Source organism: Lethenteron reissneri, chromosome 37, assembly GCF_015708825.2.
Source record: "Lethenteron reissneri isolate LAM-NWPU_2019-01 chromosome 37, ASM1570882v1, whole genome shotgun sequence".
NCBI classification, from domain to species: domain Eukaryota; kingdom Metazoa; phylum Chordata; class Hyperoartia; order Petromyzontiformes; family Petromyzontidae; genus Lethenteron; species Lethenteron reissneri.
In genome coordinates this window covers 12,665,876-12,681,790 of record NC_083815.1, presented here as the reverse complement: position 1 = coordinate 12,681,790, position 15,915 = coordinate 12,665,876, and the positions used below count along the sequence as shown (strand labels likewise).

At 49.5% G+C, this 15,915-nt stretch overlaps 1 protein-coding gene across 1 annotated transcript in view; it reads right to left on the bottom strand.

Annotated features, from left to right (window-relative positions):
• The window catches only part of LOC133351329 (beta-parvin-like), a 41,178-nt gene extending 37,831 nt beyond the window's left edge, over nt 1-3,347 (bottom strand). Inside the window, exon 1 of the mRNA XM_061566433.1 lies at nt 3,162-3,347. Coding sequence (XP_061422417.1) covers nt 3,162-3,270 — 109 coding nt within the window. The 5' untranslated portion in view covers nt 3,271-3,347. The remainder of the gene's footprint in view (nt 1-3,161) is intronic.
• Between the last annotated feature and the right edge of the window lie 12,568 nt (nt 3,348-15,915).

The following is a 15,915-nucleotide window of genomic DNA, read 5'->3' as shown; positions in this document are numbered from 1 at the left end:
GAGCACATACGAAGGCCCGCACTGTGGCACATGAGGGGGTGGGTGGCCAACACTACGCCCGGCCACCTTTGTCTTCCGAGTGGCGATGTTTACATACCGCCCCAGGTACTCATTTGAGTCCGAGTCGACCTAGGAGAGAGGTCCAGCATCCACTTAGATAATCATCACTGGTGTTGGCCGTGAGCAGGAATCGAACTCGGGACACGGTGTTCGTAGCGCAGCAGCATGCTAACCGCTGCGCTACGCACTCCTTCCATCACAGACACTATTCCAGCCATGTGGCGACTGTTTAGCAGTTGGGGAAATTTTCAACGGCGGCTCAAGTCGAGCAGCCAAGGGGGCCCATGGAGGCTACTGAAGGGTAGAGTGCATAACGTGCCCCCCTAGAGGGGTGAGGGCAGCATCAGGCTGGCCGTCGTATTTATCGTCACAGTGTCACGCACGTCAAATGAGGTAATCATTATATCCAGTCAACCCCAGGGATAACATCAAACATCAGCTTCCCAACAAAAAGGAAAATATACAAATATAATACGTGATATTTGGAGCAGTGGGTCTTCTTCGTAGCAGAGAGATTAGAGGCCAGAAGAGATTATAACTCTGGAGCTGTAGCCTGCTCTGTACACCACGTGGGACTTCTGATGTGATTTGAACTCAGGTTTGGTTCTGAAAGTATCTACTGAAACTGACACTTAATGCTAACTGTAGCACCTCTAGCAATAAACAATACACAAAGAAGACATACTCGTATTCGTTGGTTCTTTCGGTAAAGTCACGTAGGTAGAAAAAAAATAGATCACGACGTTTCGATCCCAACACAAACAATCGTCATCAGGTGAGACAAACACAGCGGGAGAACTGCTGACGCAGGAGAAAGAGCTGCTGCGACAAGAGGTTATATGGGAAAATCTGGGTGGTCTAGCAGCAGAAGGTTTTAGAGACAGAAGTGACAGCAGCAGATGTGAGTGTAAAGGCGATCGGTATTACCTTGTCTTCATACTCGGTTTCAGTTTTCACTAACATAATTTTCGTCTGAAGCCTAATTTCTTGATTATTGCTATAACTGTATTCTTTCAAAACAAAGCGTATCAGGTTGCTTGTAACCAAACAAATAAGAGGATTTGAGATTATAGTTGCTGCGATCTGTATGCCATTGCTTCTGATTGCCTAGATGATCCCAAGCTGCTTGTAAATAAGAACGTGTCTCCCTTTCGCATTTCGATTTGAGTCCAGGAAGCGTAACGAGCAATCGACTGGCGCACGCCGAGTTGACGGTAGCCCTGATAGAAACTGAAATCTTGAGCAATACTTTAGTAAGCTGCAGAGTATGTACATCGCACACAAATGTGCATACCTACACAAAACAAGGCGCGTATCTCGTATACGTTCGCTTATGTCTAAAGTACAGCAACGCATTCGTCTACGTGTACAGCAGATTGTGCTGAATATTTGCCCAGTGACCTATTTGTGCACAGCGGTGTAACTTGTCATTTTCTACAGACATTCACTTACCCGACCTTCTCACACATCTCCCCCTATGCTTCAGTTGCCCTGCAAGCAAGGCCGTAGCCATGGAGTGAACATGGGGGGGGGGGATCTTCCAGGGGGTCTGGGGGGTCCCGCCCCAGAAAAAAAAAATCTAAATTTGAAAACGAATTTCCTGCCTAAAATATTAGAACATTCACTAACACATAGGATGGGCTTTTTATTTATTTTTTACAATAATGTCTAATAGTGTATTTTATTACATTGCTCTGTTTTTTCTTTTTTACATTTTCTTGTTTCATTGTATGTAATGGCAGAGATTAGGAATTAATAAAGTATAACCATAGCCACAATCATATATTTATTATAATTACGGCCTTACCTACAAGCACGACGCTCAATGCAGTGCCGCCCTCTATTCACACGTACATACTTCACCGATTATACAGCCACCACATTGTGACGCGTTCACTTAAATCACTGCCACTCCAGGTCTAGATGTGAAACACACTCGCGTGCATGAGAATCAGCGTGCAATTGACACAATCTAACGCCCAATGCGTCAGAGTGGAGGGGCATGAGACTGGTGAGCAAACCTCCACGCACAACAGTCCAGATATGTCACATGTTGCTTCCACCTTTGGTGGTTGTCACTTCATTAGTGGTTACGATTTCTTTACGAGGCTCATAACAGTGAATTGTGATGTCTGAAATGAGCGGGTTTTTAAGTACTGTATTTCACTCTTATCGGCACATCTAACATATTTGCTACCTTAAATGGAATCATGTTGTACTCCGGCTCATGTCTTTCACGCCTGAGACACGTGGGTGAGATAATTCACCAAATCCTGGTGATATACACCACACACAGTGGGGCCGAATGCGTGAGAGCGTGAGACGCGTGGGTGAGAGAATTCACCAAATCCTGGTGATATACACCACACAAAGTGGGGCCCAATGCGTGAGAGCGTGAGACGCGTGGGTGAGAGAATTCACCAAATCCCGATGACAGACTACGCACAGAGTGAGACCCAACGCGTGGATGAGAAATCACCAAATCTGGTGAGAGACTCCACACACACACACAGTGGGACCCCGCCCCCAGGAATGAAGCCCCCCCACCCTCTCGGCCCCGGGGGTCCCCCGTCGGGAGGGGGGAATCACGACGTACAACGCCCGGCGTTTTCGGGACCGGGATTTCTGCACATTTATGCGCCAATAATTATTATTCATAAACATTTTATTACTTGGATAGAGCGCGCTATACGTGCAAAAGTGAATAGACACAGCTGTAGATGTACACTGGTGCTTGCGCTGAACGCGTCGTATGAATGTTTTTTTTTAAATAGAGCCGCATGAAAGCCGAGTCAACTTCGTTTTAACGAAAGCGTTGGCAGTCGAGGGGAATTCCAGACGAAGAGCAACCCCCCCACTCACAACTTACAGCATGCGAGCTGCACGTCCTCTCTCGCGACACCATTAAAAATAACCACAATTCTCACCAAACCCACTCATCGTCACACTCATTAGCGCGGCCACTCCGCTCTCTAAATCTGTGCAGCTTTATGATGATAACGGTGGTAGTGGCGGTAGCCACGACGATGATGGTGGTGATGGTGCTGATAACGATGGCGGTTGTTGACGCTCGTGATGAGGCCCCGGCAAGCCATCCTCACCTTCCTTCGACTTCTTCTTCCTCGTCAGGGTGCCGAACTTCCCAAGGAAGGAGTCGTCCTTCTTCCCCTTGAGCGATCCGGTCGGAGACTTCACCGGGGACGTGGCCATGGCCGCGGTGGTGGCGGTAATGAAGAGGCGAGGGCGTCGAGCGGACGAGGCTGCGGGGTTCTGGGCGGATCCGGAGCCCCGCCCGCCCAATTCCAGACCCTGAAACCCAGCCCCAAACCCACACCCAGCACTCACTCAGCCAGCCCCAAACCCACACCCAGCACCCAGTCAGCCAGCCCCAAACCCACACCCAGCACCCACTCAGCCAGCCCCAAACCCACACCCAGCACCCACTCAGCCAGCCCCAAACCCACACCCAGCACCCACTCAGCCAGCCCCAAACCCAGCACCCACTCGGCCAGCCCCAAACCCACACCCAGCACTCACTCAGCCAGCCCCAAACCCACACCCAGCACCCAGTCAGCCAGCCCCAAACCCACACCCAGCACTCACTCACCCAGCCCCAAACCCACACCCAGCACTCACTCAGCCAGCCCCAAACCCACACCCAGCACCCAGTCAGCCAGCCCCAAACCCACACCCAGCACTCACTCACCCAGCCCCAAACCCACACCCAGCACCCACTCGGCCAGCCCCAAACCCACCCCCAGCACCCACTCAGCCAGCCCCAAACCCACACCCAGCACCCACTCGGCCAGCCCCAAACCCACACCCAGCACCCACTCGGCCAGCCCCAAACCCACACCCAGCACCCACTCAGCCAGCCCCAAACCCACACCCAGCACCCACTCGGCCAGCCCCAAACCCACACCCAGCACCCACTCAGCCAGCCCCAAACCCATACACAGCACCCACTCAGCCAGCCCCAAACACACACACAGCACTCACTCAGCCAGCCCCAAACCCATACACAGCACCCACTCAGCCAGCCCCAAACCCACACCCAGCACCCACTCAGCCAGCCCCAAACACACACACAGCACTCACTCAACCAGCCCCAAACCCACACACAGCACCCGCTCAGCCAGCCCCAAACCCACACCCAGCACCCACTCAGCCAGCCCCAAACCCACACACAGCACTCACTCAGCCAGCCCCAAACCCACACCCAGCACTCACTCAGCCAGCCCCAAACCCACACCCAGCACCCGCTCAGCCAGCCCCAAACACACACACAGCACCCACTCAGCCAGCCCCAAACCCACCCAGCACCCACTCAGCCAGCCCCAAACCCACACACAGCACCCACTCAGCCAGCCCCAAACCCACACACAGCACCCACTCAACCAGCCCCAAACCCACACACAGCACCCACTCAGCCAGCCCCAAACCCACCCAGCACCCACTCAGCCAGCCCCAAACCCACACACAGCACCCACTCAACCAGCCCCAAACCCACACACAGCACCCACTCAGCCAGCCCCAAACCCACACACAGCACCCACTCAGCCAGCCCCAAACCCACACTCAGCCAGCCCCAAACCCACACACAGCCAGCCCCAAACCCACATACAGCCAGCCCCAAGCCCACACACAGGACTCACTCAGCCAGCCCCAAACCCACACACAGCACCCACTCAGCCAGCTCCAACCCCACACACAGCACTCACTCAGCCAGCCCCAACCCCACACACAGCACTCACTCAGCCAGCCCCAAAACCACACACAACACCCACTCAGCCAGCCCCAAACCCACACACAGCACTCACTCAGCCGGCCCCAAACCCACACACAGCACCCACTCAGCCAGCCCCAAACCCACACACAGCACTCACTCAGCCGGCCCCAAACCCACACACAGCACCCACTCAGCCAGCTCCAAACCCACACACAGCACTTACTCAGCCAGCCCCAAACCCACACACAGCACTCAGCCGGCCCCAAACCCACACACAGCACCCACTCAGCCGGCCCCAAACCCACACGCAGCACTCACTCAGCCAGCCCCAAACCCACACACAGCACCCACTCAGCCGGCCCCAAACCCACACACAGCACCCACTCAGCCAGCCCCAAACCCACACACAGCACTCAACCAGCCCCAAACCCTACACACAGCATCCACTCAGCCAGCCCCAAACCCACACACAGCACCCACTCAGCCAGCCCCAAACCCACACACAGCACCCACTCAGCCGGCCCCAAACCCACACACAGCACTCACTCAGCCAGCCCCAAACCCACACACAGCACCCACTCAGCCAGCCCCAAACCCACACACAGCACCCACTCAGCCAGCCCCAAACCCACACACAGCACTCACTCACACAGCACCCACTCAGCCAGCCCCAAACCCACACACAGCACCCACTCAGCCAGCCCCAAACCCACACACAGCACCCACTCAGCCAGCCCCAAACCCACACACAGCACCCACTCAGCCAGCCCCAAACCCACACACAGCACCCACTCAGCCGGCCCCAAACCCACACACAGCACCCACTCAGCCGGCCCCAAACCCACACACAGCACTCACTCACACAGCACCCACTCAGCCAGCCCCAAACCCACACACAGCACCCACTCAGCCAGCCCCAAACCCACACACAGCACTCACTCAGCCAGCCCCAAACCCACACACAGCACCCACTCAGCCAGCCCCAAACCCACACACAGCACCCACTCAGCCAGCCCCAAACCCACACACAGCACTCACTCACACAGCACCCACTCAGCCAGCCCCAAACCCACACACAGCACCCACTCAACCAGCCCCAAACCCACACACAGCACTCACTCACACAGCACCCACTCAGCCAGCCCCAAACCCACACACAGCACCCACTCAGCCAGCCCCAACCCCACACACAGCACCCACTCACACAGCACCCACTCAGCCAGCCCCAAACCCACACACAGCACTCACTCACACAGCACCCACTCAGCCAGCCCCAAACCCACACACAGCACCCACTCAGCCAGCCCCAAACCCACACACAGCACCCACTCAGCCAGCCCCAAACCCACACACAGCCAGCCCCAAACCCACACACAGCCAGCCCCAAACCCACACACAGCCAGCCCCAAACCCACACTCAGCCAGCCCCAAACCCACACACAGCCAGCCCCAAACCCACACACAGCCAGCCCCAAACCCACACACAGCCAGCTACGTTACAAATTATGTTGACGAAATCGAATTTCCACGAGCGCCACGAGATGGCCAAACAAGAAGCGCCACACGGGAGTCCACGTCATCATCCATCCACTACACGACTACAGCTTCACGGCACCTCTGCAGGGCAACAGCGACGCCTTCATATATTCCAAGATGCAGATCTTTTTGGTGAATTCCCTGCGAAGGTTAATTATTTATGTACATTATTCAATCGTTTCAATATTTATGCGTATTATTTTTTTTCGATTGTGAAAAGCATGAGGCTGACTCGTTACATCTTGCAGAGGATCGCTCCGCTGGACAAAATAGTTCTGCGGGTCAGTTTACAAAGTGTGAGTTCGCGTTTTTAAGACGATGTTAAAGAAAAAAAAAGATCTAATGAAAGCTGATTCTTAAGTGCTAGTGTCTGTAAGTCGGGTGTTCCTAAGTCGGGTGTTCATAAGCCTGTAATTTTCGTTTTACGGTCCAGCTGATTTTAACCAGAAACCAATTACCTAGTGTATTTTAATGACCTATAACAACTGCATATCGCCTCTAAACTAGATAAAAAAAAAATCCGTGGTTCATGTGGTGGATGGCGCTGAACAGGGCCAACTGTTGGAGGGGCGAGGACAAGGGAAGGAGTGGGGCCAGCCTCTGGAGAGGCAACAAGGGAGACATGTGTGAGTTATGGCACAGATTATGAATCGGCTTACATAAGCCGGTGTGTTTTCGCAGGATTAAATTGAGTACTTCTCAACGTACAAAGTCGAAAAATAACTTATTTTGCCCGTATTAATCCAGCTGGCTATGGTGTTCAATGTGCGTGACACAGGTCGGGTGTTTGATGGCAATCTGAAACACCCACCAGAATCATCTTCTTGGTTCTTTCGGTAAAGTCACGTAGAAGGGAAGTAATAAAATAATAAAAATAAAACATAATAAAATAAAATAATTCTCACGACGTTTCGGCTACAACGCAAGCAGCCGTCTTCAGGTGAAGAATGAGACACTGCCAAGCTAGGAGCTTATATATAAGCTGGGTTGGAGGTGGAAGAGCGCCTTAACAAAAAGAATGTGCATATCAAGAGGAATTTAGCATATTCATGGGAAATGCGTAGGAGGTGGGCAGGGGGTCATGTTTGCATAGACCGCAATACCTGCAGTCATAATACAAACAAAAGAACATAACTCTGATAATGTGCACTGTCCTTGAAGTTGATTGGTCCACACCCGAGACAGCTTTCCTTCGAGCCTAGTCTCATATGGGTTGGACCAGATGACGCCAAAAGGCGCACAACTCAAGGACAATGCACCATCAGAGTATGAGAGCTCGGGGCAAGCATCTACACTATGGGGACCTCATTTGCCAGTAAAAATATGATAATTGGTTCTTTACCCTTCTATCTGGCAACAAAACTGACACCTTTTTGCAAGGAGTCATGTTTGCATAGACCGCAATACCTGCAGTCATAATACAAACAAAAGAACATAACTCTGATAATGTGCACTGTCCTTGAAGTTGATTGGTCCACACCCGAGACAGCTTTCCTTCGAGCCTAGTCTCATATGGGTTGGACCAGATGACGCCAAAAGGCGCACAACTCAAGGACAATGCACCATCAGAGTATGAGAGCTCGGGGCAAGCATCTACACTATGGGGACCTCATTTGCCAGTAAAAATATGATAATTGGTTCTTTACCCTTCTATCTGGCAACAACACTGACACCTTTTTGCAAGGAGTCATGTTTGCATAGACCGCAATACCTGCAGTCATAATACAAACAAAAGAACATAACTCTGATAATGTGCACTGTCCTTGAAGTTGATTGGTCCACACCCGAGACAGCTTTCCTTCGAGCCTAGTCTCATATGGGTTGGACCAGATGACGCCAAAAGGCGCACAACTCAAGGACAATGCACCATCAGAGTATGAGAGCTCGGGGCAAGCATCTACACTATGGGGACCTCATTTGCCAGTAAAAATATGATAATTGGTTCTTTACCCTTCTATCTGGCAACAAAACTGACACCTTTTTGCAAGGAGTCATGTTTGCATAGACCGCAATACCTGCAGTCATAATACAAACAAAAGAACATAACTCTGATAATGTATAACTCTGACATTATCAGAGTTATGTTCTTTTGTTTGTATTATGACTGCAGGTATTGCGGTCTATGCAAACATGACTCCTTGCAAAAAGGTGTCAGTTTTGTTGCCAGATAGAAGGGTAAAGAACCAATTATCATTTTTACTGGCAAATGAGGTCCCCATAGTGTAGATGCTTGCCCCGAGCTCTCATACTCTGATGGTGCATTGTCCTTGAGTTGTGCGCCTTTTGGCGTCATCTGGTCCAACCCATATGAGACTAGGCTCGAAGGAAAGCTGTCTCGGGTGTGGACCAATCAACTTCAAGGACAGTGCACATTATCAGAGTTATGTTCTTTTGTTTGTATTATGACTGCAGGTATTGCGGTCTATGCAAACATGACTCCTTGCAAAAAGGTGTGAGTTTTGTTGCCAGATAGAAGGGTAAAGAACCAATTATCATATTTTTACTGGCAAATGAGGTCCCCATAGTAAAGGAAAGGAATGTTAATAGTATGTAGCTGCAGTTACTAAACAACCACGTAGAAAACTAAAGTATAAACTACATAAAAAACTAAAGTATAAACTGCATAGCACCATCAGTATACTTACTATACTGTACAATAAGCTGAGTTACTAACAGCAAGTAATACATTACAATTCTACGTCGTAAAAATTATATAATATGCTTCCATCTAAACTTTATTCTCTTACATCACACGAGCATACACCGTACTATATACTGCCATAGATAAACCCAACATTAAATTACATACTGTATTGCTATAAACCACCCTATACCTTATACATTTTAATATAACACTATGTATTATTCTACCCACCCTAATGTGTATCACACTGCTATATGTTTACTATACAGTTACGATACTATAGTAAACATATAGCAGTGTGATACACATTAGGGTGGGTAGAATAATACATAGTGTTATATTAAAATGTATAAGAGAATTCAGATGACACTGAATGAATCTCGAGACCCAGTGGTGAGCAACAACGCGCCGACCTTGGCAACTGGGCGCAAATGGAGGCCAGGAAAAGCAGTCCAGGAGGCAACAGCAGCCCTCAGACATGCTGACATTGTGGGTCATGTTCAGCAAGGGAGAGGAGGCCTTGGGCTAACTAGCCGTGCTGCTTGGAGTAAGGCCACTGCACCAGAGCGGCTGGAAGATGGTAGTGCAGGAAGTACGCCATCAGGAGGAGGCTGCAAGGTGGGCCAAGGCAGTCTCTCTTGCCAAACAAGGACAGTGGACTCGATGGGACAGTGTGGAGAAGAGGAAGATCAGCTGGAAGGATCTGTGGGCCATGGAAGCGAGGCGGTTGAGCTTTTCCATCAGAGCAACATATGACATCCTTCCAACACCAGTTAATCTTCACCAATGGTATGGTGAAGATCCGGACTGTTCCATGCCAGCCAACCTCAGGCACATTCTCACAGGGTGTAAAACAAGCCTCACCCAAGGACGCTACACTTGGCGTCACAACCACGTCCTTAAAAACCTTGCGTCCGCCCTGGAGGACAAGCGAGCTGCCACCAACTCCCTACCACCCCCAGCAGCATCACACCCCTTACGGACGACCTTTGTCCGCGAAGGGGCTAAACCACCGAAGAGCGGCTCTACACCAATAGAGCGAGACCAGCTGCGCTTGGCCCGCGACTGGAAAATGCTAGCTGACATTGGCCGGCAACTTGTGTTTCCTCCGGAGATCGCAACCACCACCCTAAGACCTGACATGGTGCTCTGGTCCCGTTCGCTCAAGAAGGTCTTCATCATTGAGCTCACAGTACCCTGGGAGGACTCAGTAGATGAGGCTTATGAGCGAAAACATCTGCGCTATGCCGATCTAGCTGCCGAAGCACAGCATCATGGCTGGAACACAGAAGTCCGACCAGTGGAGGTGGGCTGCAGAGGTTTTGTGGCAACATCTACAACCAGACTGCTTAGAGACCTGGGAATTAAGGGCCAGAGCCAGCGTTCGGCAATCAGAGCTGTATCGGAGGCGGCAGAAGGCAGCAGTCAGTGGCTCTGGATGAAGAGGAAAGACCCCAGCTGGGCCCCAAAGTGAGAGGGCTAGGAGGTATGCAGTCAACAATGCTTGACTCAGGGAGGAGGACGCCCCTGCCATGCATAGTCCCATGGGATGTTGGCTATCAACAACAAGGCAACTCCTATGACTAATTGGGAATGGGACGCAAGCGTAGGATTGATCACCCTGTCGCTGGCCGCCTTTGGGGAGGGTGTATAGTATGAAAGGCCGAAACACCCTAGGAACCAAAGGGTCACTACTGACGATGCGCTCCCCAAATTTCACCAGGCTCACTGTTCATGAACTCTTGGAAGTGCTTGCACAAAGGATAGTAACATCTCATCCTGTGTTCTTTGGAATCAGTTTAGATGGAAGCATATTATATTTTTTACGACGTAGAATTGTAATGTATTACTTGCTGTTAGTAACTCAGCTTATTGTAGAGTATAGTAAGTATACTGATGGTGCTATGCAGTTTATACTTTAGTTTTTTATGTAGTTTATACTTTAGTTTTCTACGTGGTTGTTTAGTAACTGCAGCTACACACTATTAACATTCCTTTCCTTTGTTAATGCTACTCCCTGCATCCTCCCTTGGTGCTGCTGATCCTGCATAATGCATGGACATAATATGACTTTGAAACCCCCCCCCGCCCACCTCCTACGCATTTCTCATGAATATGCTAAATTCCTCTTGATATGCACATTCTTTTTGTTAAGGCGCTCTTCCACCTCCAACTCAGCTTATATATAAGCTCCTAGCTTGGCAGTGTCTCATTCTTCACCTGAAGACGGCTGCTTGCGTTGTAGCCGAAACGTCGTGAGAATTATTTTATTTTATTATGTTTTATTTTTATTATTTTATTACTTCCCTTCTACGTGACTTTACCGAAAGAACCAAGAAGATGAATCCCTGCAGTCACGAAAGCTTTAAATCGAAACCCACCAGAATCATCCATGGGGATCTTTGAAATTGCAAATTGCCTATGTTATGACTCTTGACCTCGATAAATAAAAAAAGTCACGTGCTGCAGTGCAATGACAACTCAGCGAAAATTCGTAAAATAACAAACCGTGGTCTTAAAAGTATTTATTTTTTAATACGCCACATTTGGTCAATTGCTCTTCTTCATAGCACGAAAGCCAACACGTGCGTCAACAACATTGCCGGAGCAGCCCCTGCTGGACTAAACACGGTACTGTGCCGCGGAGACAATACGCATCAGACGGCCAAAAGCAAGTGGTGTCAAGTATGATCATGATTATTATGAGGCTTGTTTACCCAGGAAAGCCTCACTGCAGGCGAGACACGTCCATATAGGCTATCTAGGTGGTCGCCTGGGGCGCCAAGTTAAGTGGGGTGCCCAATTTTAAAAGAAAAAAAAATACTACATTTTTTATAATTAATTTCTCAACATTTCTGACAATTGATTGATTGGACAGACGGACGGACAAACCGAATAATTACGCTCCTTTTAAAATACAAAAATAATAAAACATTAAACGGAAAATGGGGGCAAAATGTTTCCCAGTTTACCAAAAAACTCAGCCTCGATCTGCCCCTGGCGCTTGGGGGCGCCGATTGGGTGGTTTGCCTCGGGCGCCAGTTGCTGGCAGCATCGGGTCCAGGGCCGCCGCTGCCTCACTGAGTGAGCCTCGTGGCTCTTTTTCAGGAGGGTCATGCCAGTTTTCACAGTAAGGGGATGGCTATGTATAATCCCAATTGAGTAATGTGTACTTTATATCAGAATATATTACACTACAGTATACCGTTCTGCGTGAAAACTCGGACTCATTATCTCGAAGTTAGCGGGGTTGGGGCGTCTTTGCTTAATAGCATCTTTAGTATCTTGCGATTCACCAACGTTGGTTGGGGCAAGCCTGACTACTGATGAGACGCTGAATGTCGAAGCGAGCCCATAGCTTGCTTTGTATTGAACTAATACTGCTGACATTTTGCACTCCAAAAGACCGTGGGGCTGATGGGATAAAAAAAACTATTGATTTTTTTGTTTTATGCGATGAGACAGATACACGATTGTGAATGAGACTTGTTTTTTGTCAATGTTATGGACGAATATGTGAGAATGGTGTGAGTGTGTGTGCGAGTGAATGGCAAATGCCTGGAGTGTGTGGTTCGGATCAGGTGTGTGGTGGTTGGTGAGTATATCATGTGTGTGCCAGGTGAATGATATATGGTGAGTGGTGAGTGCCCGCATGGTGAGCGGTGTCTGTCGATGGGTCAGTTGTCATGCATGTGAGTTCACGCCACCTTATCCGTCCCCGAGTGTGTGTGTCAATAATAATAATAATGTCAACTTCCAACACGCCGCTACCGCACATCACTCGCTCGCTCTCGCAGAGAGGACAACGACTCTGAGGCGCGAGGAGGAACCACGGATGAGCGGGAAGGCAGCAGCCAGGCGACTAGTCGGCGCCAACGATTGCCCAAGTTCTGCGGTCCTCTACAATTTGAGGTTGTGTGGGCCAATCAATGTGGGAAGAAACCGGAGCACCTGAAGAATAACTAAACAAAAAATGTTCACCAGGTAAAGTTCACTCAGCTTTCCAGCTCTTTTTTCAGAAACGACCTGGCCCCAAATGATAGCTCAACGAAGTGGCTTATCTTGTGGAAATTTACAGCAGTCAAATACTCAAAACGCTCGTTTATTCTGAATCTGAGGAGGTAAAAACCGGAGGACCCGGAAAAAATCCACGCGACCACGGGGAAACAGAGACATGCAAACTCCAAATATACAACAGGCGTCTGGGTCGGGATCGAATCCACGACCTCCTGTATACCAGGCGAGGTAGGTAACATCTCACCACCGTGGCTCCCATGCGTGCGAAGGGGGCCAACACTCAATCCCATGCAGTCCACATTCTTTCTGTACCGCCTTCTCCTGGCATAGCCAGGGTATGGCACCTCCTCGACGCCCATGGCAAGGGAGTTTCACAACAAGTCGCTGCTGCCTCCACAGTGCTGCAGCCACGTGCAGCAGCGTCGCCGCCACCGCCCAGCTTTTGTTGTGTGTGTGTCTACACAGGAAACGGTAAAAAAAATAGAGGCATAAGCAATTGTAAATTCTGAATTGTGACGAATTGAATTACTGGTGGGCTACGTAACTGGGTGCCTACGAACCATCCGCCAGCAGCAGGTCTACCGATGTTTTCAATCTCAGATCATTCTGATGTTTAACATTTCCATGCATTTATTTTCCTTCTTCAGCACGCAGATGCTGATACATTCATCGAGAGATCATATGTCCTTGTCTTCCTCGTTCAAGTATTAGCTACACTCATTTGATATATCGCTGTGTCTGATACATACGTCACAGCAGGTGATAGATGCACCGTTTGTAAACGTGATTCCCTTGGTGGCAAGCTCCAGGTTCAGCAGCAGAGCCTCCAACTCCTCCTCTGAGTGAGCAGAAATTACCCGCGCATCGATCAGCCTCCCATTGTATCTGTACCAAATGGAAATTCCTCCGGTACAGCTATTGAAGTATTCACGAACTACGTGGTCAAAATAGATGTTAAATAATGTGGGAGCCAGAGGACATCCCTGTCGCACCCCAAGGTGTACAGGGAATTGCTCTGACTCCCGGCCACGTAGTTTTACCCGGGCCTGCTCACCATCATGAAGTTCCTTAATGATCGTGAACAGAGGGTTAGGGACTTCGAAAGCACGAAGAACTACCCAGAGCCCAGGCCTACAAACACACACACACACAAAGGGACACAGACACAGAGAAAAACCATCACGCGGACTCCGGTCATCCTCACAGTGGCTTTTGGCTGGCCATCGAACAAAGATGGTCACCGCATCGCGTGTTTAATGATGCAGTTCTACGGCCGTCTGGAACGCTGTCCCGATATAAGGAAGCCACTGGAGATATGCGATTTTAAACATAGATTGAAAACTCATTTCTTGAAACTTCTTTTTGTGTTTAGTAGGCTGTCTTTCCCCCGCACCTCCGATTAGCACGGTTGGCTATCTACGGTACGAAAGAAGTTCCAATTGAATATAGAGACAGACACAGAGATAGAAACATAAATACAGAGACATAGGGAGAAAGATACAGACAGTGATACACAGGCTGACATAGAAACAGATAGAGAGACAGAGATGTAAAGAGAGATGCAGAGAGAGAGTGACAGCGACATACAAGGACAGACGGAGACCACCCTGTTGCTGGTGACCTCTATCCCTGCTGGTGACCTCTAGGGGTACATGAGGTTGTTTTTGTTTCCCAAGGCCACCAAACACATGAAGACTGTACCTGTCTGGAATGTTTCCTGTGTGGTATGCAGTCACATCCGATGACAGGATTCCAAGCTTTCTCGCTATCATTGGTACTGGGTGACAGACTGTCAGCGCAGCAGGTTCGCCAAGTGGTTGCACGTCACAGCAAAAAGGGCTTTGGTTCAATTCCCGACTAGGGTGCCTTTCTGAGTGGAGTTTGTATGTTCTCCCGCTGTTCTGCATGGTTTCCGTCCATCGTAAAACTGGTATTGGCCAAGCATCCAATTGCTGAAAAATGACCTGCCAGTTATTCCATTGTGATGACACACACAGCAACATCGCCCCTACTGCGATGAAAACTGGGCAATAGGGCCCTCCTGTTAGAGAGTCTGGAGACTTAATGAGGCTTTGCTGGGTAAACCAACACGTGTAATACTACTAACTAGCAGGAACCCGCGGAACTTCTGCGTGGATTTTATGATGGGGAGCAGAGCGCTATTCAGGAGTAAACTCTCAAAATTTAACACACACTCACACTTTCACATGCGAACACAAAGACAAATATCCCCCTTGTAACCTTAACATACTCTTGGGGCAAGTGCACTTAGAGAGCAACATTTATGATGGCCGGCACGGCACACGAGGTGGATGGGCAGCAATAGGTCCGGTTGCCTGTCTACCCAGTGGGGATGTTGACACACCGCACTCGGTGCTCAATGATGCTGAGGTAGACCTCGGGGAGGCCGACGTCAGCAGGAACCTGCGGAACTCCTGTGAGGATTTTGTGAAGAGGAGCGGGACGCGACTTCAAAACTCCACTCGCATCACGATGTCCCCCAATGTACTCCATCATCACCGCCCATCACCATTCCCTACCCAATCCCATCACCCTGTACCCCCTCCACATCTCAGTTGCATACCTGTCAACCCATACGATTTACCTGTATTCTTGTATGGGGAAATTGAGTTTTCAGGTCCATAAGGCGTAAAGCCCTTTTAATACAGGCAATTTTTTTCATATATTATATATTACATATTCAATATTTATTTTTTATTTTTTGTCAATTTGTTTTTGTTTCTCCCTTGTGATGGGACTTTGTAGGATGAACGTTGAGATTTATAAGGGCACGGGGTGACTAATACTGTCTGAATTGGTGTGTAATAAGGTAGGCACTGATAAGGGGTTGACATGTATGCAGTTGCTTTCCCCATCAAACCTAAGCCACTCTCCCAATCAGCATGACCCCCATCCTTCCTGCAATCAC